This window comes from Malaclemys terrapin, chromosome 18 (assembly GCF_027887155.1).
Source record: "Malaclemys terrapin pileata isolate rMalTer1 chromosome 18, rMalTer1.hap1, whole genome shotgun sequence".
Taxonomy (NCBI): domain Eukaryota; kingdom Metazoa; phylum Chordata; order Testudines; family Emydidae; genus Malaclemys; species Malaclemys terrapin.
Genome location: NC_071522.1, coordinates 25218737 through 25241684, shown reverse-complemented (window position 1 = coordinate 25241684; position 22948 = coordinate 25218737). Strand labels below are relative to the sequence as shown.

At 47.2% G+C, this 22948-nt stretch overlaps 1 protein-coding gene across 2 annotated transcripts in view; it reads left to right on the top strand.

Moving 5' to 3' along the window:
* The window catches only part of STX1A (syntaxin 1A), a 304457-nt gene that overhangs the window by 40626 nt on the left and 240883 nt on the right, over window positions 1–22948 (top strand). For both annotated transcript variants that reach the window (XM_054008657.1, XM_054008658.1), the window contains exons 2-3: window positions 14648–14725; window positions 16144–16243. In XM_054008657.1, the coding sequence (XP_053864632.1) occupies window positions 14648–14725; window positions 16144–16243 (178 nt within the window). The remainder of the gene's footprint in view (window positions 1–14647; window positions 14726–16143; window positions 16244–22948) is intronic.

Genomic DNA, 22948 nt, shown 5'->3' with positions numbered 1-22948 from the left:
AAATAGTGTTTCCTAATATCCAACCTGGACCTCCCCCACTGCAACTTGAGACCATTGCTCCTTGTTCTGTCATCTGCCACCACTGAGAACAGCTGAGCTCCATCCTCTTTGGAACCCCCCTTCAGGTAGTTGAAGGCTGCTATCAAATCCCCCCTCATTCTTCTCTTCTGGAGACTAAACAATCCCAGTTCCCTCAACCTCTCCTCATAAGTCATGTGCTCCAGACCCCTAATCATTTTTGTTGCCCTCCGCTGGACTCTTTCCAATTTTTCCACATCCTTCTTGTAGTGTGGGGCCCAAAACTGGACACAGTACTCCAGATGAGGCCTCACCAATGTCGAATAAAGGGGACCGATCACGTTCCTCGATCTGCTAGCAATACCCTTACTTATACAGCCCAAAATGCCGTTAGCCTTCTTGGCAACAAGAGCACACTGTTGACTCATATCCAGCTTCTTGTCCACTGTGACCCCTAGGTCCTTTTCTGCAGACCTGCTACCTAGCCATTCGGTCCCTAGTCTGTAGCAGTGCATGGGATTCTTCCGTACTAAGTGCAGGACTCTGCACTTGTCCTTGTTAAACCTCATCAGGGTTTTTTTGGCCCAATCCTCTAATTTGTCTAGGTCCCTCTGTTCTGATCCCTACCCTCTAGTGTATCTACCACGCCTCCTAGTTTAGTGTCATCTGCAAACTTGCTGAGAGTGCAGTCCACACCATCCTCCAGATCATTAATAAAGATATTAAACAAAACCAGCCCCAGGACCGAACCTTGGGGCACTCTGTTTGAAACCAGCTGCCAACTAGACATGGAGCCATTGATCACTACCCATTGAGCCCGATGATCTAGCCAGCTTTCTGTCCACCTTACTGTCCATTCATCCAGCCCATACTTCTTTAACTTGGCGGCAAGAATACCGTGGGAGACCGTATCAAAAGCTTTGCTAAAGTCAAGGAATAACACATCCACTGCTTTCCCCTCATCCACAGAGCCAGTTATCATCATAGAAAGCAATTAGGTTAGTCAGGCACGACTTCCCCTTGGTGAATCCATGCTGACTCTTCCTGATCACTTTCCTCTCCTCTAAGTGTTTCAGAATTGATTCCTTGAGGACCTGCTCCATGATTTTTCCAGGGACTGAGGTGAGGCTGACTGGCCTGTAGTTCCCCGGATCCTCCTTCTTCCCTTTTTTAAAGATGGGCACTACATTAGCCTTTTTCCAGTCATCCGGGACCTCCCCCGATCGCCATGAGTTTTCAAAAATAATGGCTAATGGCTCTGCAATCTCACCCGCCAACTCCTTTAGCACCCTCGGATGCAGCGCATCCGGCCCCATGGACTTGTGCACATCCAGTTTTTCTAAATAGTCCCGAACCACTTCTTTCTCCATAGAGGGCTGGTCACCTTCTCCCCATATTGTGCTGCCCAGTGCAGCAGTCTGGGAGCTGACCTTGTTCGTGAAGACAGAGGCAAAAAAAGCATTGAGTACATTAGCTTTTTCCACATCCTCGGTCACTAGGTTGCCTCCCTCATTCAGTAAGCGGCCCTCACTTTCCTTGACTTTCTTCTTGTTGCTAACATACCTGAAGAAACCCTTCTTGTTACTCTTAACATCTCTTGCTAGCTGCAACTCCAAGTGTGATTTGGCCTTCCTGATTTCACTCCTGCATGCCTGAGCAATATTTTTATACTCCTCCCTAGTCATTTGTCTAATCTTCCATTTCTTGTAAGCTTCTTTTTTGCGTTTAAGATCAGCAAGGATTTCACTGTTTAGCCAAGCTGGTCGCCTGCCATATTTACTATTCTTTCTACACATCGGGATGGTTTGTTCCTGCAACCGCAATAAGGATTCTTTAAACTACAGCCAGCTCTCCTGGGATTGGCCCTACTTTGAGCAGGGGGTTGGACTAGATGACCTCCTGATGTCCCTGACATTCTATGAACTCTATCTGTCCTTTAGAGCTAAGCAGCTGGTGATCTCTTGCTTGTGCCTAAAAAATCTTTCCCTTCAGAGTCCAAGCAGCATAGAGATACAGGTCTTTCTTGTTAGGGCATTTTATTCCCTTCCCCCCTTGTGCTCTGAGCAGCAAACTCAGAGGAAACTGGAAGAAATTCATTTGTTTGACTTATCTTAACGGGGGCAGGAGCTGGAGAGCAGTCAGCAAAATCCTTTGTCCACTTTAATGTTCCATAATTGTTTGGCTGGTGTTGATGGGTCTTCTTTGTTGGGCAGGACATAACACACCTTCTGCTGGAGATGCTAGTTAATGTCTCTCTACTTTTGGTGATTTACACAGTTACAGAGGCTTACAATGGTAACACTCAAAGATTACCTTACCACAGTGGTTCCCAAACTCGTTCCGCCGTTTGTGCAGGGAAAGCCCCTGGCAGGCCGGGCCAGTTTGTGTACCTGCTGCATCCGCAAGTTCGGCCGATCGCGGCTCCCACTGGCTGCAGTTCGCTGCTCCAGGCCAATGGGAGCTGCTGGAAGTGGCGGCCAGTAAGTCCCTCGGCCCGCACCGCTTCCAGCAGCTCCCATGGGCCTGGAGCAGCGAACTGCGGCCACTGGGAGCCGCGATCGGCTGAACCTGCGGACGCGGCAGGTAAACAGACTGCCCCGGCCCGCACAAGCGGCAGAACAAGTTTGGGAATCACTGCCTTACAATATGGGATACAGATGCTAGAAGTGAGATTAATGCCAGCAGCAACTCACAAGCATTCATTAAAGACTAAACACATTCTTATGATTCTAATACCTATTTTAACAATACTAACACACAGACGAGTTAGACTGATTCCAGCTGTGTATTTGTCTGTGTTCAGTTGAGACATGGGGACCTTGACTTTAGCTGTCCCCTGGTCTGCCAGCATCACAGATCACACCAACCATTACTGACCAGTTCTCTGACATGGTTTCCCTCAGCTGTTACTCTAAGTAGACATGTGGAAGAATGTCCACATAGGAACAAATGTAAATTTCAGTACTGCCAAACTAAACTGTATAAAGGGCTGACAGAGCATGCCCTTCCATTTGTTTATTATTTTACATAGCTCCTGGAAAGTATGGGGCATTTTTCAGAACATGGAAGAGGCACAGTTTCTGTCCCAAATAGCTTTAGGCCTAATTTTCTTCTGGGGTTCTGGATAGTACTTTGCTCTTCTTAAAGACCTTTCATCCATGGGTCTAACAGCTCTTCAGTTAATTCAGCCTCACAACATACGATGTAAATAAGCGATATGTGTATATATAAAATATACTACAAATAATTTCATTCTCCAGTGGAATGTGGGAATTCCTTACTAAACTTTAATGTGTTTAGTTTGAAATAATATAAACTCTTATATAAATAGTGTGCATGGGGGAAATTGTCTATTTGAAACATTGTCCTTTATAAAGACCTCATAAGCAAAATACTCAATCAAAAATAATACTAAGAGAAAAACAGACTAGTAAGGGAGATTTGACTGAGCCAGGATAATGTAATTTTTAAAAACTGAAATTTAGAGCAAACCCCCTGTTTAGTTGTTTTACATGCAGCATGCTAGCATACAGGAAAAAATAGCTGCAGCGTGAAACATAAATGCTAGTTTCTAATCAAAACTGGGAACTTGAATATCCTTTTATCCTCCCCGGAAGCCCTGTGTGCTCACTTCTTCCTGACAGTCATGTTCTCTCATTGGTGATAAAGTGGCAGCTATAAAAATGCAACAGTGTGCAGGAGGCATGGACATGAAGATGAATCCTGAAACTGCCAGTGGAATTTAGGGAAGCAGAATGTAATTATCAACATGGAATTTGGCCAAGATGCGAGGGCTAGCACGTCTGCTCTTACACACAGTGCTATTGTATCTCTGCTAACTGAAGGATTAGTGTAATATACAGCAAGCTCTCAGGAGGCAGGCTGCGTGCAGAGAAGCAAGGCTACTTTTGAACAGCAGGCGTACAGAGCACAGACTGATTCTGCCTTACCTGGAAAGGAAGAGGGCTATCAAGTGACTCCCCAACACTACTTATTGCAGGGTCTACTTGTTCCCTGGAGGTCTCCCTAAGTACTGACTCTGACTTGTCAGGATCATGGGACCAGTAGATTCTTCTAGCTGCTGCATCATTGTGGCAGAATTAAATAATGAAACTGTTTGAGATGACTCTTGAATTTCCGAGTTTTCTTATAATATATGCAGTGTTGTATGCATACGTGACGCCTTCCAATGGGAAGGCCTTACCAGTCACATCACAGGTTGCCTGCTCTGAGCTGTAACAATGAGGCTGTTATGGAGCGGAAAGGGATCATTGCAGTTGGGAAGGCATCACAGAACAGGCGTATTTCAAGGACGTCATTGGAGGAGGTGTGGGAGTTGTGCAGCATACAAAAGAGAATAACGAAAGTAAAAAAATGCACCACTACACCAACATTAGCATGAAAAATGCAGTGGAATTTCTTAAACAATGTTACTTTGATTTAAAACCTTCCATTGGCGAAGTTAGTTATATTAATGCTAAGGGAAAGAATTGGACAGTTAATTGGATGTCAGTGATACAGTGGGTAAAATTTTCAGAAACACTGTGATTTAGGAGCCTAAGTCCCATTGACTTTCAGTGACACTTAGACTAAAGTGCCTAAGGGGCTGTCTACACTACAGACTTTACATAGGCATAAAGCTGCTGAAGTTAGTATATCACTTGTGCGTGTGCATACATAGCTCCATGTGTCAGCGCTGCACATGCTCACCAGGAGTGCTTGGTTTGATGCACAGGGTGATGCACCATGGGTAGATATTCCTGTGTGCAGCTTTCCCCATCCAGTGCAGTGTCTTTTGGGAAGTTTTGGCAATGCATGGTGGGGCAGAAACAAGGCCCGCAGGGGTGATTGAAAGTGTGGGGTCAAGTTCCCAGCATGGAGCTTTCTCCCACAACGCCATCTCTAGCGCATAATTTTTGTACCTATTTTTAAAATCCCCAAAACCTGCATGGGACATGTTGCTGTCCACCATCTCTGACAGAAGCATAGAGTCTGCACAGCTCTGCAGTGTTGTCATGAGCATTGCAAACACAGGACGCACAATCCTCTGATATTTGCAGAGCCTCTAGAAGTGCCATGGGAATCTGGCGGGTAGACTGCTGTGGGCCATAGCAAGAGCCAGTTCAAGGTGTGTGGCATTCATGGAGCAGCTGCAAATGGTGAAGTGCTGCTTCTGGGCCCAGGCACCGGATCAACTGTTGGCCTCCCTGTCTTTGTGGTATCCCTGGAAAAGTTCCTTTGCTTTCATGTGGCACTGCTGCTGGTTCCGTGTCATATCCTTTTGCTTGCATCCCCTGTGCAATCTGTTTGTAGATGTTTGTATTTCTATGGCTGGTCTGTAGCTTTGCCTGCACAGCCTCTTCTCACCACAGGCCCAGGAGATCCAATATCTCCTGTCTACTCCAGGCTGGAGTGTGTCTGGAGCGTATAGTTGGCATGGTCAGCTGGGCAGTTGCATACAACAAGGGAGAGCTGCTTTATGTACTCACCAAGCTAGACAATCAGGAAAAGGCATTTCAAAAATTCATGGGGTTTTGGGGTTTCTGCTCTCTGTGACTCCTGGGAATGGAGTTCACAGTTGGGAGAGTGGTCAGTGTCGGGTATTGTGGGTCAGCTGTTAGAAGATTGTTAGGGTTGACATAGGTAACACAGTGTCTCCATTCGTGCTGTGTCAACCCCAGTGCCTTGACCATGGCTCAACGCCAATCGGGAGGAGGGGGTTGCTATGTCAGCGTAATAGAGAGCTTACATTGGTGAGAGACAAATTTCAGTGTAGATGTAGCTCACACATCTTCTGGGTGTGGTGGTGTGTCCCATCTAGTGGCATCAAGACCTCTTATAGAGATAAAATGAGTCTGCTCTACAACCTTAGCTAGCAGCCATTTGGCTTTTAGCTTATGCTGTAGAGGCTCGTGCACTAAGCTCCAGAAGTCCCCGGTTTGATCCCAGCCGCCGACAACCGGAGTCTGTTGGCGTTACATAGACACATGCCCAGCTAGGTCAACACAAGGCAGCTTCCATTGATCTAACTTTGCAGTGTAGATGAGGCTTCAGTCACTTTTGAAAATGCGATCAACTAAATCACATAATTATTTTGGAAAATTTTACTCAGTATCTTGGTGTGTAAATGGCATTAGATGCAAATTATGATGAGTTGTTGTCCATGCTCAGGATTAAACAGGCCCTGGATGGCATCCTGCTTCTGTTGAAGTTCATGAGCATCTGGATGGGGCCCTTAATTTGGAGCTTGGAAGGTAACTTTCCCTGGGGTATATTGGTTAGGGAACTTGGATTTATTTCACCTTCCTCTACAGCAGTGATCAAGGACCATTTGTCAGGATTAAAGGGGCACGTTTTCCTCACATCCAGACAGCTTTCTGACATTGCAGGGGGATTGGCTTTGGCAGACATTGGTGTTTGTCATCTTCCATGCCTTGTCTTGCCAAAACTGCATGTGAAGTTTGCTGGTTAAATTGGGAACCTGCCCTTGAGAACACACGTTGGATGTGCAAGAGGTTAGCTGACTGGGGGACCCACACATCCCAAAATTCTGCAGCAAGCCACAGGGTAATGCAGAGCACTGAGAGGAGGAGCTGCTGATGTGAATCTCCCAAAATTCAGTTGCTTGTCTCTTCTAGTGAAACAAAATGCATTTGCTAACTGCAGTGTGGCAGCCTGGAAGATTTGTGCTAACACAAAATACAGTCATATTGCTAAAGGGTAAATAAAAGGAATTCACAAGCCTGCCTGTCTCTCGTGCTTTCTCACTCCCATTTCTGATGTGTTCTCCTCTTCAGCCAGTTTGTCCCCGTCGCTATAGGAACGTCCCAAGTCAGCCTGTCCCCATGAGGCTTTGTAGATTACACTTGACAGGAGTGCTGTGACCCCTCAGGGTGTTATAGACGATGTCTTCAGAGTTAGAACGTTGTTGAGGCCCCCTCCCCTGACCCAGTATTCATGTGAATTTGGTATAATGGGGCCTTCCCATTGTGTGGGTATGTTTTTAGCAATGAGCACTGAGTGCTCTGAGGGTTGAAACATTTGGTAAAGAAACAGGTATTTTAGGTGAATTATCTCCTTGCCGGTGCGCACACTGACCCAGCAGTCTGCTCTGATTCAGTCTCATGGGACCTAGATACCTTGGTGCTGTGTGCCTTAGAAATATTGCCACCTGAGAGAAATGTTCATGTCATCTCAGAAAAGAGATAGGAAAGGTGGATATGAGCCCCTTGGAGCTGATGTGATTGTGTATCAGATTGTGTGTTTAATAGTTTCCCAAGGGACAAGCCCCCTGTGTTCTCTGTATTAGGAGGGGTTTCCTTTGGTGGAGGCACCAGGTGTTGTCATAGGTGAACCCAGAGTAGAAAAGGGAGAAGGCTGCACCCACACCTCGGAGTTGGGTTACAGTGCCATTTAAGGTATGTCTACACAGCAAATGAACACCTGTGGCTAGCAGGGGTCAGCTGACTTGGGCTCACAGGGATCGGCCTGCGGGGTTGTAAAATCGCTATGTAGACACTTGGCCTGGAGCCCGAGCTCTGGGACCATGCCAGGGAGGAGGGGCTCCAGCCTGAGCCCGAATGTCTATATTGCAATTTTTAGCCCCTGAGCCCGAGTCCAAGTCAGCTGAGCCAGGCGGTGATGTGTGATGTGTCGCGGGTCTTTTGTTCCAGTGTCGACCTACCCTTTATATAACACTAGCTGTAAATAAAAGCATAAAATGTATTCAGTTGCGTATACTGGGCAGATAATTTTCTGATTAAATCTTCCCTGGCATGTACAGGAGTTGAGAGTCCATGCGACAGGCTTACTAACTAGTCTCAAATTCTTCCTAGCCATTTGGCAGTTTGAAAATGCAGTCTATCTTAATTCAACGTAGAGAGTCCGCACTGAAACCTAAGTAAAGTGCAAAACAAATAGATTATCTGGTGGAACAAAGCCAAATGACTAAAACAGGCTATTATACTAGTTCTGGGAGATGATGAATTTATAAACATATAGGGGAGCATGTGCATGGGACACTGCCTCATTTGTGTGCAAAGCTTGTTTGTGGATCCTGTGCAAACATAGGGATAAAGTAGCTAGGGTGTTTGTTGTCACAAATCAATAAGCGAATGAGTGGGAGGAGATCAGTGTTTATCCCCATACTGATCTGGCTTGGGCCATCAGGAGAAGGGAAAGGGAAGAACATGTGAAGGAGGGCACCAGGTGGATGAAAGCACACTCAGAATAATGCAACTGGACATAGGTGACATTTTATAAAGGAAAATGTGACTCGGGTTTGCTTTTTTGGTATTTAAAAACAAAGAGGGAGGCGGCAATATAGGATTGTCGACAAGGGATGTCCTCCAGCTTGCATTTGGAGGAGTACCAAGGCATGATAGGTAGTGTTACAGAGGGACACACAATGTCTCTGGTTTCTGAAAGTCCCCTGAGTGAACTTCTTGGTCATGGATAACAGTGATCATGCCACTGAAGTGGGTGGATTGGAAGACTCCTGTTTTGCTGAGGAATATGAGCAATGCAATCTATTTTGAAGTTGGGGAGCTTAGGGGAGACACTCTGCTATCTCTCTGGATGAAGTCCGAACTGGACTAAAGGGGCACAGTGGGCTGGAAGTGAGGTGTAGAGGTGAAGTTGTATTGTAGTCCAGTAATGAAATTTCCAGGAGAGGAAAGCTGCAGACCACAACTGAGATACATTAGATCAGGAGTCGGCAACCTTTGGCCCGCGACCCGCCAAATGTCTGTAATCAGGGTGAATTGGGAAGGGGTAGGGACTCCAGAGAACATAATGTACCGGGGACCCAGATTTCTTCTGATAGGCCTAAGGGATGGTCTGTGCACTAGAATAGCAAGGGCATTGCAGGCCAGAATTGTGCCACGTTGGCATATGTGTAGAAACTTCCACAAAATGTCTCCACGCCCTGAAGAGATGCTAGGGCCAGGAAAACGTACATGAAACATCAGGGGAAACATGAACTGTACAAACTGCTGAGAGAGCCTGTGAGGTGCGAGGCTGGACTTCATGTCTGTGTGTCTGCCTGTGATCAATTGGGGTAAAGAAATCAAGGCTACCAGGAGGCAGAGGGAGGTGGGAAGTGACTCACTAGTGCCCCTCAATTCAAACGATTCAATTCAAATAGGCCAAATAAGCACATGGCTCCATATTGAATAGAACATGCTGGCTGCTGCAGCCAAAGCAAACTTAAGAATTTTCGATCTTGTGCTTGTGCACCTGGGAATTAGACTCACATACATGTGTTCTATGTTGCCTGCTTGTACCTCCGTATTGCCAACGGCAGGGGAAGCTAGGAATGGGCGAGAGGAGATGGATCACTTGATGATTACTTGTTCTGTTCATTCCCTCTGGGGCACCTGGCATTGGCCACTGTTGGAAGACAGGATACTGGGCTAAATGGATCATTGGTCTGACCCAGTATGGCCATTCCTATGTTCTGGAAGCCCTGTTTCTGTTTAGCTTGATATGACTGATACAGCGTTGCCAACGCTTGTGGTTTTATCACAGATCTTTCCATATTTGGTGTTTTTCTCAAAGCCCCTGCTCCTGGAGTCAGGTGAACACATCAGAATCTCAACTTACTTTTACAAAAAGCAAACAAAAAAGAGCTTGTAGCCCTCAGACTTGCTGAGAAAAGCTTTAAGGGTGACCTCTCAAGGTTTGAAAACCAGAAGGAAAATGAAAAAAACCAAAGAACCCAATATTTGTTTCTAAAAGCTCATGATTGTTTGGAGCCTGACTTGTCATTTTTGAAGGCTTGAGGTTGACAGTGCAGAGGATACTACTCTTGCCAGAGAGGGGACTAACCCTTCTAAGCAGTCCTGCAATGCAGCATTCCAGGAAACCCACAGAGCTGAGCCTGTTACATATCTAACCCCAGGGGCTGGGCTGCCTGACAGCACAGCTGGAGTGCTCTGCAGCACCATGCGAGCACACTGGCTTGAGTCACTGCGCCTTCTAGGTCTCTTGGTTGCCGGGGCTGGTGGCTCTGTGGAGGCAGCATTCTCAGGTGTTTGGGGCAGAAAAGTCCTTATGTAACTGAACAGCAATCCCTATCTGACGAGGAAGGAGCGGTGGTAATGGGCTCCATGGGTGTCTTTGGAGTCAGGCTTTGTGGGTGCAGAGTTGGATTTGGGAGGAGGAAAGTTTAAAGTTCTGGGGGCTGAGAAATATGTGGGACACTTGGCCTGCACAGAGGTGGAGGAGTGCCATGCCGGGGGGGGGGAGGGGAAGGGGGTGTCCATCCCTTCCCATCTCTAGGCATTCAGGTGTGAGGGTTATTTGCTTTGCTTGATGAAATCATTTATATGATCCTTTAGCAATTGTGTGTGCTTCAGTGCATCTGCAGCTCTGAGTGACTGCAGAATGCCCTGGGCTGCATGTGAGGAGTGTTACACTGTACAGTAACTCCTCGCTTAACATTGTAGTTCTGTTCCTGAAAAATGCGACTTTAATTGAAACGATGTTAAGTGAATCCAATTTCCCCATAAGAATTAATGTAAATGGGGGGGAGGGGAGGTTCCAGGGAAATTTTTTTCACAAGACAAAAAACTATATATTCTATAGATGTACACACAGTATACGTTTTAAACAAACAGTTTAATACTGTTCACAGCTATGATGATTGTGAAGCTTGGTTGAGGTGGTGAAGTTAGAGGGTGGAAGAGGGAGGGATATTTCCCAGCAAATGCCTTGCTACTAAATGATGAACTAGCACTCAGCTGAGCCCTCAAGGGTTAACACATTGTTGTTAATGTAGCCTCTCACACAAGGCAGCATGAACGCAAGGGAGGGGAGACAGCATAGCAGACAGAGACAGGCACACACCTTGTGTGTGGGAGAGAGAGAGAGAGAGATGCACACTGCCCCTTTAATTAAGCTGACCCCCTCTTAAGTGCATTGTCTTTTTAAGTGGATCAGGAAGTTGAGACAGCAGCTGCTGCCCCAAGCTCTCTCTGTCTCTCTCCAACCGTGTCCCCTCCCTGCTCTATATGGAGAATGGGTAAGTGGGGTGCAGGAGAAGGGGGGAGGGGAACACCTTGATATTAGCCTCCTCCTTCCCCCCTTGCACAGCAAGCAGGAGTCTCAGGGAGCAGCTCCAAGGCAGAGGGCAGGAGCAGCACATGGCAGTGGGGGGGAGGGACAGCTAGGGTTACCATATTTCAGCAAGAAAAAAAGAGGACGGGAGGAGCCCCGCCCTAGCCCCACCCCTGCCCCTCCCACTTCCCGCCCCCCCAGAACCCCCAACCCTCCCCCCGTTCCTTGTCCCCTGACTGCCCCCTCCTGGGACCCCTGCCCCTAACTGCCCCCCAGGACTCCACTCCCTATCTAAGCCTCCCTGCCTCTTGTCCCCTGACTGCCCCAACCCTTATCCACACCCCCACCCCCAGACAGACCCCTGGGACTCCCACGCCCCATCCAACCACTCCCCACCCCCTGACAGCCCCCCCCAGAACTCCCAACCCATCTAAACCCCTCTGCTCCCTGTCCCGACTGCTCCGATCCCTCTCCCCACTCCTGCCCCCTGACAGCCCCCCCCCAGAACTCCCAACCCATCTAAACCCCTCTGCTCCCTGTCCCGACTGCTCCGATCCCTCTCCGCACTCCTGCCCCCTGACAGCCCCCCCCCAGAACTCCCAACCCATCTAAACCCCTCTGCTCCCTGTCCCCTGACTGCTCCGATCCATCTCCCCACCCCTGCCACCTGACAGCCCCACCCAGAACTCCCAAACACTCCCCCCCTGCTCCTTGTCCCCTGACTGCCCCCTCCTGGGACCCCTGCTCCTAACTGCCCTCTAGAACCCCACCCCCTACCTAAGACTCCCTGTTCCTTGTCCCCTAACTGCCCCCTCCTAAGACCCCCCCCAACTGCCCCCCAGGACCCTACCCCCTACCTGTACCCTGACTGCCCAAAACTTTCTCCACTCCCCCCAAAAAGCCCCCCCCCCGTTTCTTGACTGCCACCTCCAGAACCTTCCTGCCCCCTGACCTCCTTACCCTGCTGCTCAGAACAGAGTGTTGGGCTCTGTGCGAGCCGAGCCGGACACGTGGCTGCGCTCCCCAGCACAACAAAACCCGGTCCCTGGCCCTGCACAACAAAACCCGGTCTGGCCCTGCACAGTGCTGCCGGACTGGGCTGCAAGGGAGCTGCCGGCTCAGAATGCAGGGCGGATCCGGCTCCTCTACAGCTGCTCCTGAGTCCAGCCCGGGACTTCCCTGCAGCCCTCCCAGCCACTCGCTCTGCTCTGCGGGGGGGAAATCCCGGACATTGTGAGTGCTTTACAAATTCCCCCCGGATGCTATTTTTAGCACACAAAAGGAGGACATGTCCGGGTAAATCCGGACGAATGGTAACCCTAGGGACAGCTGAACTGCCGATTGATAGCCTGCTGGGCGGCTGCAGCACAGGGAACTTAGGGGAGCCGGGAGCTGATGGGGGGGCTGCTGGTCCACCCTGGTTCCAAGCCCCCACCAGCTAGCTGAATGGGCTGCTCTTCCTGCAAGCAGTGGACAAAGCAGGCGGCTGCCAAACAACGTTGGAAGGGAGCGTTGCACAACTTTAAACGAGCATGTTCCCTAATTGATCAGCAACATAACAATGAAACAACGTTAACCGGGACGACTTTAAGTGAGGAGTTACTGTACCTTTGCATGTTCACATAGTGCTCTCTTGACCATCTCCTTTTCATTTAATAGCCCTGTAGGTGTGGTGCTGATTCAGCACATCTTGTTAGTTTAGCAGATTAGGGTGAGAGTCTGTTAAGCCTAAATTGTTCTCAGGCTGCTTTCTGGAGCTGTAGCCTTGAATGCAGAGTTCTGCGGGAGAAGGACCTCAGAGTCTGCACCTGAGAGAGGCTGTTCTGGGGCTGGGCTTTTCCTCCTCCGTGTGATGAACATGCATGTTCTGAATTTTGATACACCTGCCCCCTGCCCATAAGCAATACTCTTGGAAACAAAATAGGTGCTGTCAGTGACAGCTGGAGAGGCTTTTGCCCCTATAATAGCCAATGAGAGTTTGTGCTTACACTGTATGTGTGTTGGGTCTGAAAGTGCTTTACAAATATAGCACGATGAAACCTCGCCCCTGTAGTAGAGATGTAGGAACAGCCAGTCTGAATCAGATCAGGGGAATGGCTACTCCAGGATCTGGCCTCGAAGGTCATGTCTTCACTCCAAAGAGGTGTGTTTTTACAGTGAGATAGCCGACATGGTGTAGAATCCTGGTGGAGAAGACAGGGCAAGCTGTAGTTTTATCACGGTGAAGCTGGTTGAGGTGCACCCAAGGGGGAGATTAGAGTTTATCTCAGTCAGTTATATTGAGGTAAAATGTCAGTTTGCCTTGTCTTGGATTTTCACCATGTCAGCTATATCATCATATAACACACCCTTCTGTAGTGCTTGACAGTGCCCAGCACCAGCTGCTGTAGAAGAAGGTGTAAAAACCCCCATAACAGACAATTCTGGAATCACCTGCTCATGGGAAAGGTCTTCCTAACTCCATACTATTCATGGTTGTCTTGTAGACTGAAGCACTGGGGTTTAGAGCCCTTCTATTTTTATCCTGTCTACAGTATTTGTGTATATTCTCATTATCCACATGAATGTCAAACCCTTCCTAGGATCCTGGTAAGCTCCTGGGCTCCGATACCATGTGGCAGGGAGTTCATGGGTTAATTCTGTGTTGAGTAAAAGAGAATCTTTCTTTTTGTTAGTTGTAAATTTGTTCCCTTTCAATTTCATTGCACCTCCCCTTGTTTCCATCGAGTGCGAAGGTAAATAGGAGCTTCCCTATCCATTCATTATTTCCTCTCTCTCTCTCATGTCTCCTCTCTGCATGAAATATTTTAACTGTCTCCTTACACTAAAGAGGAGGTGGGTGAATTCGGCATCTTCCATTGTTGTGTGCAGCGTTGTAGCCGTGTTGATCCCAGGATATTCACGAGACCTTGTCTCTCTAATATGCTGGGACCAACACGGCTATAATAACTCCTCATGTTGAAGACTTTCTAGATCCCTAGTTTTGGTCACCTGTCTGTGAACCATGCCCTCCTCTATTTCTGCTAAGGTTTTACTGCAATAGGATCACCAAAAGTGAACATAGCATCCATTTTCTATCCCATGTTTTGTGCGTGGAGCAGATGTTTTCATTGAGCTGTCCTCTGCTGTGTGTATGAGGACATCAAATGATTCCTTTCAGCACACTGTGTAAAGATGTAAATATCATTATTCTTATTTTACACTAGGGTAAACTTAGGCACAAAAAGCTTAAGTGACTTGACCATGAGTTGCAATGGTGATTTTCACCATGCCTTTGTGTTTGAGCATGATCTTAATATTTCTTTAAGCCTTTTAGTAACACACTAAATACAGTGTCCAGGGATTGATTCTTTCTAGGTTTTTCCTGTTCCATTAATTTAATTAATCCCCACAGCTTCTAATGGGTCAGCATTTACCTCTCGCATCACAGGAGTAACCTGTTCCCAGGCAAAGTTCAGGGGGAACCCATGTTCTGCTGACTTGAGAGAGGACCATTGGGCTAAGTGCTTAGAATGTATCAGTGAAGTTTGTAGAGAGCAGCTTGCTAATGTCTGGGTTTGTGTCTGCACAGGCTAAGGACAGCGATGATGATGATGAAGTCACCGTTAGCGTGGACCGGGATCGCTTCATGGATGAGTTCTTTGAACAGGTGAGATGTTTGTTCTCTCAGCAAAGCTCAGAGCTGTGCCGCTGGTCAGAACTAAGTGGTGCTCTCTCCCTGACCTCCCACTGGACTCTAGCCACAGAATACACGGCCAGTTGATGCCACTGTTAGGATTCACAGTCATATGTGTAGGAATTGCCAGTGGGAACAGAGTCTTTTTCTCATTGACACGAGGTCTGCCAATGCTCAGACTTCAGCCTTTGCTAGCTCCTCCTAGGTCCCACTCTGGAGCATGCGCCATAAGGTTTAGGCATCAATTAGAATCATGCAGTCTTCACAGCAGAACCAATGTTGTAATGTGCAATTACAAAGCCTATGATGTAATGTGCAATTTGATCCTCCAGGTGCGTCCATCGAAACCAAAGTGACAACTTTAGCAACTGTTGGTAAATTAGAACAGATGCCTCTATGCCAGTGTGGAGGAAAGCCGCTATCTTTTGGGGCAGCAGAAAGCCTCAACTCTGCAACCTTTCTTGCTTCAGTGCTTTTATTAAAGCAGAAAGGCGCTAAAACAATCCTGAAAGTCCCGCTGCATGGGACTGGTTGACTTTTTCTGTACATATCTAGCTTACAAATGGGAGGTTCTGTTCTGGCATGTGGGTGGCTGTGAGTGATGCATGCAGCTTTAGAACCTTTATCATAGTGTGTTGGGGTGTGTGAAGACATTTCTAGGCAGTCTGTCAAAAGTAGGATGTAAAACCCCTTTGAAAAGTCACTCAGCGAATTGAAGGTAGAGGTATTCTAGATAGGCAGCCTAGAAAAACAGCATAATACAAACCCTGACTGCACTTCCCAAGACATCAGCAACCTTCCTTAAAGTGCAGTGTGGTGGGGAAGTGCACCTTCTCACTCACTACATCTGCTCTCCCAGTGTATTGGCCAAGTGTGTTTTCCTTAATGACTAAAAGGTTAACCCTGTGGATCCAGCAGTTATGGAGGAGCAAGCTGGTCTGCAGTTTGACTTGTGCATCTGGAGCAGAATTGTTCAGTTTCCCAGATGCAGAACCATTATTCATGATGCTAATGCATGAGCTGGGAAGCTTGGAGTCTCCTGGATCCCAAGGGAATTTTCTGGGCTGGCATGTTGAAATAACATTTTCTAACATGTAAACTGAATGGACGTGACCTAGAGTCACTGCTGTAATAAAGATAAGAACTATTCCCCTGCCCCAAACCTCCCTGCTGCACTTCAGAGAGTCTCTTTTCACGGTATAGCCACGCCTTAAGAAGCCGATCAGGTGGTAGCCAGCTAAATGCTCCTGCAGGAAGCAGCCTGGCCCAGGTCTCCTATGACTGCTTTCAGATTGGGGAGCACTTGAGTCTAGCAACCTCTCCCCTTCCCATAGACTCGACTGTCATGAATATGCTGAACAGCTGTGTTCCTTTGGGCCATGTCTCCATAGGTGGAAGAAATTCGAGGGTTCATCGATAAAATTTCTGAGAATGTGGAGGAAGTGAAGAGGAAGCACAGTGCTATTCTTGCATCCCCCAACCCAGATGAGAGTGAGTGAGGCGTTCTCGGCTTTCTGCTCCAGCAGGCTGTGGGGTGTTGGGAACACAGGTGTGCTCCCGTGGCACATCAGGCTTGATCTGCTTTCTTGAGTGGATGGATGGGACATGTGCAAAGAATTAGATGCTGGTGTAGTGTGACAGTGGTCATGCTGGTTGTGATGTAACCAGTGGGTGGTGTAAAGTAGGAGGCTGATGAGGTGTGTGATGACCATGGAGCTGATAGAAGCCATCTGGGGAAGAGAGAGACCGGAGATGGGCTGGTCAGCTAGGAAAGGAGACTAGATGACTTGTTGGGGGCTCTTTTGGCTGGTAGGAAAGTAGATGAGGAGGAACACTGAGGGCTTCTTAAGGCTGGTGCAGAATGATTCTGTGCCTAAGGCTGGTGGATGCAGTGAGGCTGCAAAGAGCAAATGGCCCTTTTAATCCAGGTGAGTCATTTTCCTGTTCCACTCAGCTAGAAAACAAATGTAATTGTCTGGTTATTGCTGCTGAGACCCGGAGCTTGTACTCGTGCCACTTCGGTATCAAATATACTAACTTACAGACACCATTGCCACCTCCAGACTGTGCCATGACTAGGAAACAATAATGTCCTCCGGCTCTGCAAAGAGAATGAACATGAGGGTTTGATTGAGAGAACTGGTGATATGCTGCCTGCTCGCTCCCTGGCAATAGCTCCTGGCCAGACAGGCTGCTAAAGGAGAATAAACTAATGAGGCAGGATTCTCAGTGAGTTCCCAGCACTGTGGACACAGCCTGAGAAATGATGCAATCCTTTCTGTGCCTCCAGGTTTGCAGCCTGGGTGTGTGGCCACCCACTGGAGCTGGGTCTCTGAAATGCCCGCTCTGGAGTGTAGAATGCATGGATGGAAGGACCCCCGCTTTATATCATCCTTTCTGCTCCCCTCCTGGCTAGACTACAGTTTTCATGAAGGGTGGGTGAACCAATCAGGTTTAAATAAGAATTGACCTGAACCTTATTCTGAACTGCAACCTAAGCCCTTTTAAAGGTTGCCTGAAGTTCTGTTTCTATCTGGCTATGGTGCCCATCTCTGTGGTCTCCGAGTGCAAACATTCAAGTATGTCTTTTCTCTCCTCCATCACATACTGATCCTTAGTATAAATGAAGGCTCAGTTCCTTGTAAGGTAGTTAATAGCTATTATCTCCATTTTACAGAGGGGGAAATAGAGGCCTTGGGAGGTTGAGATTTGCCTGAGGTCACAGGAGGAGCTAGTGGATTCCCCAGTCCCAAGCACTAACCACTAGATAAGAGATCACGTTAAATGCAGAGGATCTGAACTGTCAGATGCCTATCTGATCATCCCTGTTCGTGCTGTTGCTCAGTGGACAGGCTTTTACTGGGCAGTTTTTCCTGGCCTGATTTCTGGAACCTGCCCCCATGGGGGAAAAGATTTAGGAAATCTGAACTGGAAAAAACAGTCTGTGACTTTGTCTTCCCACAGGGTGAGTTAATATGCGTGGGGCAGTTATTCAGCACAGCTTGGTGGGATTCAACTGGGCCTGCTGCCATGTGCTCCCAACAGGCCTTTCCATATGCTACTAAGGTATAGTAGGCGACACAGAAAGAAATGCTCCTGTTTCAAAAAGACCCTGTTTAAACTGTACGGTTACAGCCTATGTTGCTCCCCACTGTGCTGCCCCCCACCTTCATTTGGTATCTGATAATAGGAACATAAACCAGTGAAGAGTTTCAATTTCCAAACACTTGCCCCTGGAGGTCTCCCTCTGCTGCCCTCCAGGATTGTGAAGAGAGCCCTGGGGATGCTGGAGGACTGAGACTGGTTCTTTTTGACAGCAATTTAGCATCAGATCCCTTGTCAGGAGAATGGCAGAGGGGGTGATCGCTAGGGAGAAGGCTGCTTTTCAAATGGTGGGAAGCCTTTGTCTTTGGCAGTAGAGTAACCTTTAAAGGCCAGAATGCAATTGTTCCTGATTTGTATACTGTGCTTATGCTGTGGGTGCAACAGGACAGCTCCCCTGCTGCAAAGAGCTCATCTCAAGAGGGGACACAGGAGAGGGGAAGGATGAGGGAGAGGATGTGAGGGTTAGATGTTCATGGATTGGCTTGCCCCTCCAGTCCCCAACCTCCCTTCTTCCTTCTTTTGCTTTCATTCACTTCCCGTCCCTCTACACACTCTCTCTTCCTGCTCTGTCCTCTACACATCTTCCTCTTTGCCTCCTTTCTGGCTCTTCCATCTACAGTGTCAAATGCTAGGACACCCGGGCCCTTAATCCCTAATTACACTGGAACAAGTATCAGGGGGGTAGCCGTGTTAGTCTGAATCTGTAAAAAGCAACAGAGGGTCCTGTGGCACCTTTAAGACTAATAGAAGTATTGGGAGCATAAGCTTTCGTGGGTAAGAACCTCACTTATTCAGTCATCTGAAGAAGTGAGGTTCTGACCCACGAAAGCTTATGCTCCCAATACTTCTGTTAGTCTTAAAGGTGCCACAGGACCCTCTGTTGCTTTTTACACTGGAACAGCTTCTCAATTAATGTTCACCAAGCCTTCAGCCTGATAATTCAATTCCTCCGTGCCTTTACATTCCTAAAACCATCTCTCACCTGCCACCTTGGCTTCTTTGTCTGAGTTTGCACCATGAGGTCCTGCAGTAATTATTTATGGGCATCTTTCTGAAAGATCGGCTGTGTTTCCACCACAAAGTGTTGGGCTCGCTGCAGGACTCCTCAGGTGGTGTTTTCTGGCCTGGGACGTGCATTAGATCAGACTAGATGTTCGAATGGCTCCCGTTGACCTTACAGTTCATGAATCTATTTAACAGACTGAGAGCTGATAGAAGGTAGGAGCTCATGGGCAGTTTACCGCATCCCAGAGTTGGAGACAGGATTTTGAAAAGTGCCCGAGAAGTTTGAGCACAACTCCCGTTGTCTTTCAGTGGGACATGCTCCTGCTCCCCTCAGTGACTTTGTAATTCCTGCCCTACAGGCCCACTGGGCAGTAAAAGTAGAGCCTGTGTTTTTTCCTCTCATATCAGTGCAGTGATTTAGCATGAACTATCTTGTCAGGAGGGCTGCAGTGGGAGTTAATTAGGTGCTGGAAGCCAGGAGCCTTGCAGCAAATTACAGTGAGTTGTTAGTAAAAACCTGCTGAACCATGACAGACTCTCACCTAGAAGGGTAAGTGCCAGCTTCAGTCTCAGTAGGCCAAGGCCCATTGAACTCTGCTCCTCTGCATCATTATGACCTGGAGGAGCTGTGGATGTTCGCTACATTCAGGCTTTAGGAGGGGCATGACCAGGACATTCACAAATGGATCGCTGAAATAGATGTCAGAGGGATAGTCGTGTTAGTCTGTATCAGCAAAAACAATGAGGAGTCCTTGTGGCACCTTAGAGATTAACAAATTTATTTGGGCATAAGCTTTCGTGGGCTAAAACCCATTTCACCAGGTGCATGGAGTGAAAAATACAGTAAGACGAATATATATTATAGCACAGGAAAAGATGGGAGTTGTCTTACCAAGTGGGGGTACCCCCACTTACTCTCACCGCTCCCGTCTGTCCTCGGGAGGAGCTCTCCAACCTGCTCTTGTGAGGTGCTGCAGAAGTGCAAAGGCTACTCTTCATGATTAATCCTGGTGTCCCGTTTACCTTGAGCTCAAATCCGTGTCTCAATTAGAGAGTGTCAAAGAACCAATGCTTTTCCATTCCAGTAGCAAGTTAGAGGTCAGGAGAAGATGCTGCTTTCTGCCGCTTCCATCCACTCTGCCAAAGTCTAGCCTGTTCCTTTGTGCTGTCCAGGATACTTTGCCTTGATTTTGTGCCCCCAGAAACATCTAGACCTCTTCAGACTGGGGCTAAGAAATGCAGTTGGGAAAGTGGGGCTCCCTTCTCTCTCTCCTCACTCCAGATGACAGAGCATGCAGTGTGCTGGTTCAGAGCGATCACTAACGTGCCATTCAGCACAACCCAGAGTCAGTCTGGGAGTTGCTGTGCTTTCAGGAGGCCATTGTGGTAAGTGATTACCAAAGGCTAGCAGGGGGCTGGATAGTCTCCATGTGGTAAGCATGGCAGCTGGCACTAGCTAAGCAACATTTCATTAATGTCTTCTGCTTTTTGACATCGCATCAGGCATTTTCACCCAGCAGATTGCTCCTGCCCGGAGCTTTCTAAGCAGGTACCGGAGGAACAGGGGGGAGATGCTGTTTGCAGGACAGATCAGACAGGTAAAAGGAAATTGGCTAATTATTTGTGTCAGTGGGAAGAAGACTCCAAAAGGGAATCTGGAGCCAGCTAATAATCAGCAATGAGAAACGCAGCTTTGCACTCTTCAAACAGCCTGATTTGAAAGAAAGTGATTATAGAAATTGCTTTGCTGAGCAATAAGCGATTCTGTAGCCGAGGATTATTTTGGATAGAGTTTAATTATTTATAGGGGAGTTCAGAAGCTGCTAGGTTGATATTTTATTCTGATCTCACTGAGGAGGATTTTTTGATCCTCTTGTATATTGGGGTGAATTTTGTGCTCATGAATTGAGGGACTAATAGCAGCAATCTCATAGCTAGGCAGGCCCAGTGCATTCAGTGCACACTGTGCCACTGCCAAACAGCTCATGCCTGGAGCTGCTGATCATACCTATTTGCCTTGTGATGTGAGGTTGAGACCAGCACAATGCCCTTTTACTTTCCATTTGAGTCAGAGTTCGAACCCAGGAGTCCAGAGGTGAAAGGTCTGGTGCATTTCACCACTGATCTGTCTGACCCTCCCCAGCCCTATCCCCAGGTGCTCTGCGGTCCATTAAAGATGCGTCATCAGGCTTTCTTGTAATCATGGCCTAGTAACTTGATATCAAGGACTCAGAGTTACTTCCAAACTCTGCTTGGATACATGCCAGGCACTTTATTTAAACTACAAGGAATCTGGTGGCACTTATTTAAACTGACACACTTGCTTTAATAATATACAATGGGGCCATTTAGAAATATCCATGTTAAAAGGATAGAGCAATGCGTGTGTTTGGGTGTTTTCTTTTGACCAGGCAGTAAAGCTGAGCTGCAGTAGTGATCACAGCAAAGGTGAGAAGCCACCACTGTCTGAACAGGGCCAAACTCAATGGGGATTTGGGTGCATTGTTTTGACAGTGCCACGCAAAGGAACGTATTATAGTCATTATTTCCGCACAGACCTAATCACTCTAGCAGCGTGTAAAAACCCTCCTTTTGATAGGCACCCTGTTTGAGGAGGCATTTTAAAGCCAATTTATAGGGAAGTCAGTCTGCATATTTTCACAGGAAAGTAACTGAAGCCTGACTCATGTATGCATGGAGATGTGGCTATGAACCGTGCAGGGTAGTTTGCTTGCACTTTATAGCCCTAACTTTAAAAACACATCCTCTTTAAATTCTTGGGACCAAGATGCATGGACCGAGCTGCCTGGGGGCCCAGGACTGAGATGACATAGAAATAACAAGAGAACAAGCAAAGAAGAAGTGGGCCATTAGGCAGTGAGGAAGGAATTAAATATAATCTAGGTATGACCTAAAAACTAAATTAATGCTTTGCCTAAGTTTTCAGTAAGGATGATGATGTAGAACATGGGGGCAAAGGCAGGATGGTTCATGGAAACGAGTGTTTGGAAATGGAAATTGACAAATCTGAGGTGGAGGCAAAACTCAGAGATGAATGTGCTCAAGTTGAGGGGACTGGATAATCCACACCCCAGAGCAGTGAAAGAACTGGCACATGAGACCGCAAGGATTTTAATCCATCTATCAAATCAGGGATGGCATTGTATGGCTGGAGAATAGCAAAGGTAGTGTCTATATATAAGGAAGGGGAAGAATGATCTGAGCAGCTAGAGACTCATTATTCTTACCTCAATAGTATGCAAGGCTTTAATTATTCTTTCCTTCAAAATTTGTTCTGAAGACCTGGAGGTATATGGAAAATGGGATAAAATACAACACGGGTGTACCAGAGATAGATCGTGCCAGTCTAAATGATAGCTTTCTTGGATAAGATAACTAATTCTCTAGACAAGGGAAATGCTCGTCTAATCTATCTGGATTTAAGTAAGGCATTTGATACAGTGCCACAAAATTATTAGTCAAGCTGGAGAATATTATGGGGATTAGTACAAAAACTGTAATGTGGATACAGAACAAGAGCGAGAACAAGGGTTGTGCTGAAAGGTGAACTATCAGGCTGGAGGGAGGTTCCTAATGGATTTTCTCAAGAGTTGGTCTTGGGACCAATGTTATTTAATATTTTCATGAATGACCTTGGGACAAAAAGCAGGAGTGTGTTAACTGTATTTACTGATGACACAAAGTTGGTAGGCACTGTCAACCCAGAGGAGGATTGGAATATCACACAGGAAGAATTGGATGACCTTGAGGACTGGAATAATAGAAATGGGATAAAACTGAATAGTACAAAATGCAAGTTCATGCACTTAGAGATTAATAATAAGAAATTCTGCTATAGGCTGGGGGCTCATCAGTTGGAAATCACAGAGGAGAAAGACTTGGGTGTCTTAGTCGATATGACTATAGGATATGGCCATGAGCTACCAATGTGATACAGCTGCCAAAAAGGCAAATGCCATTCTAGGATGTATAGGATGTATTCACACTGGCACAGGTGTAGTGAAGGGCTACTAGGATGATTGGGGAATGGAGAGCCTATTTTATGAGAGGAGTCTGAAAGAGCTG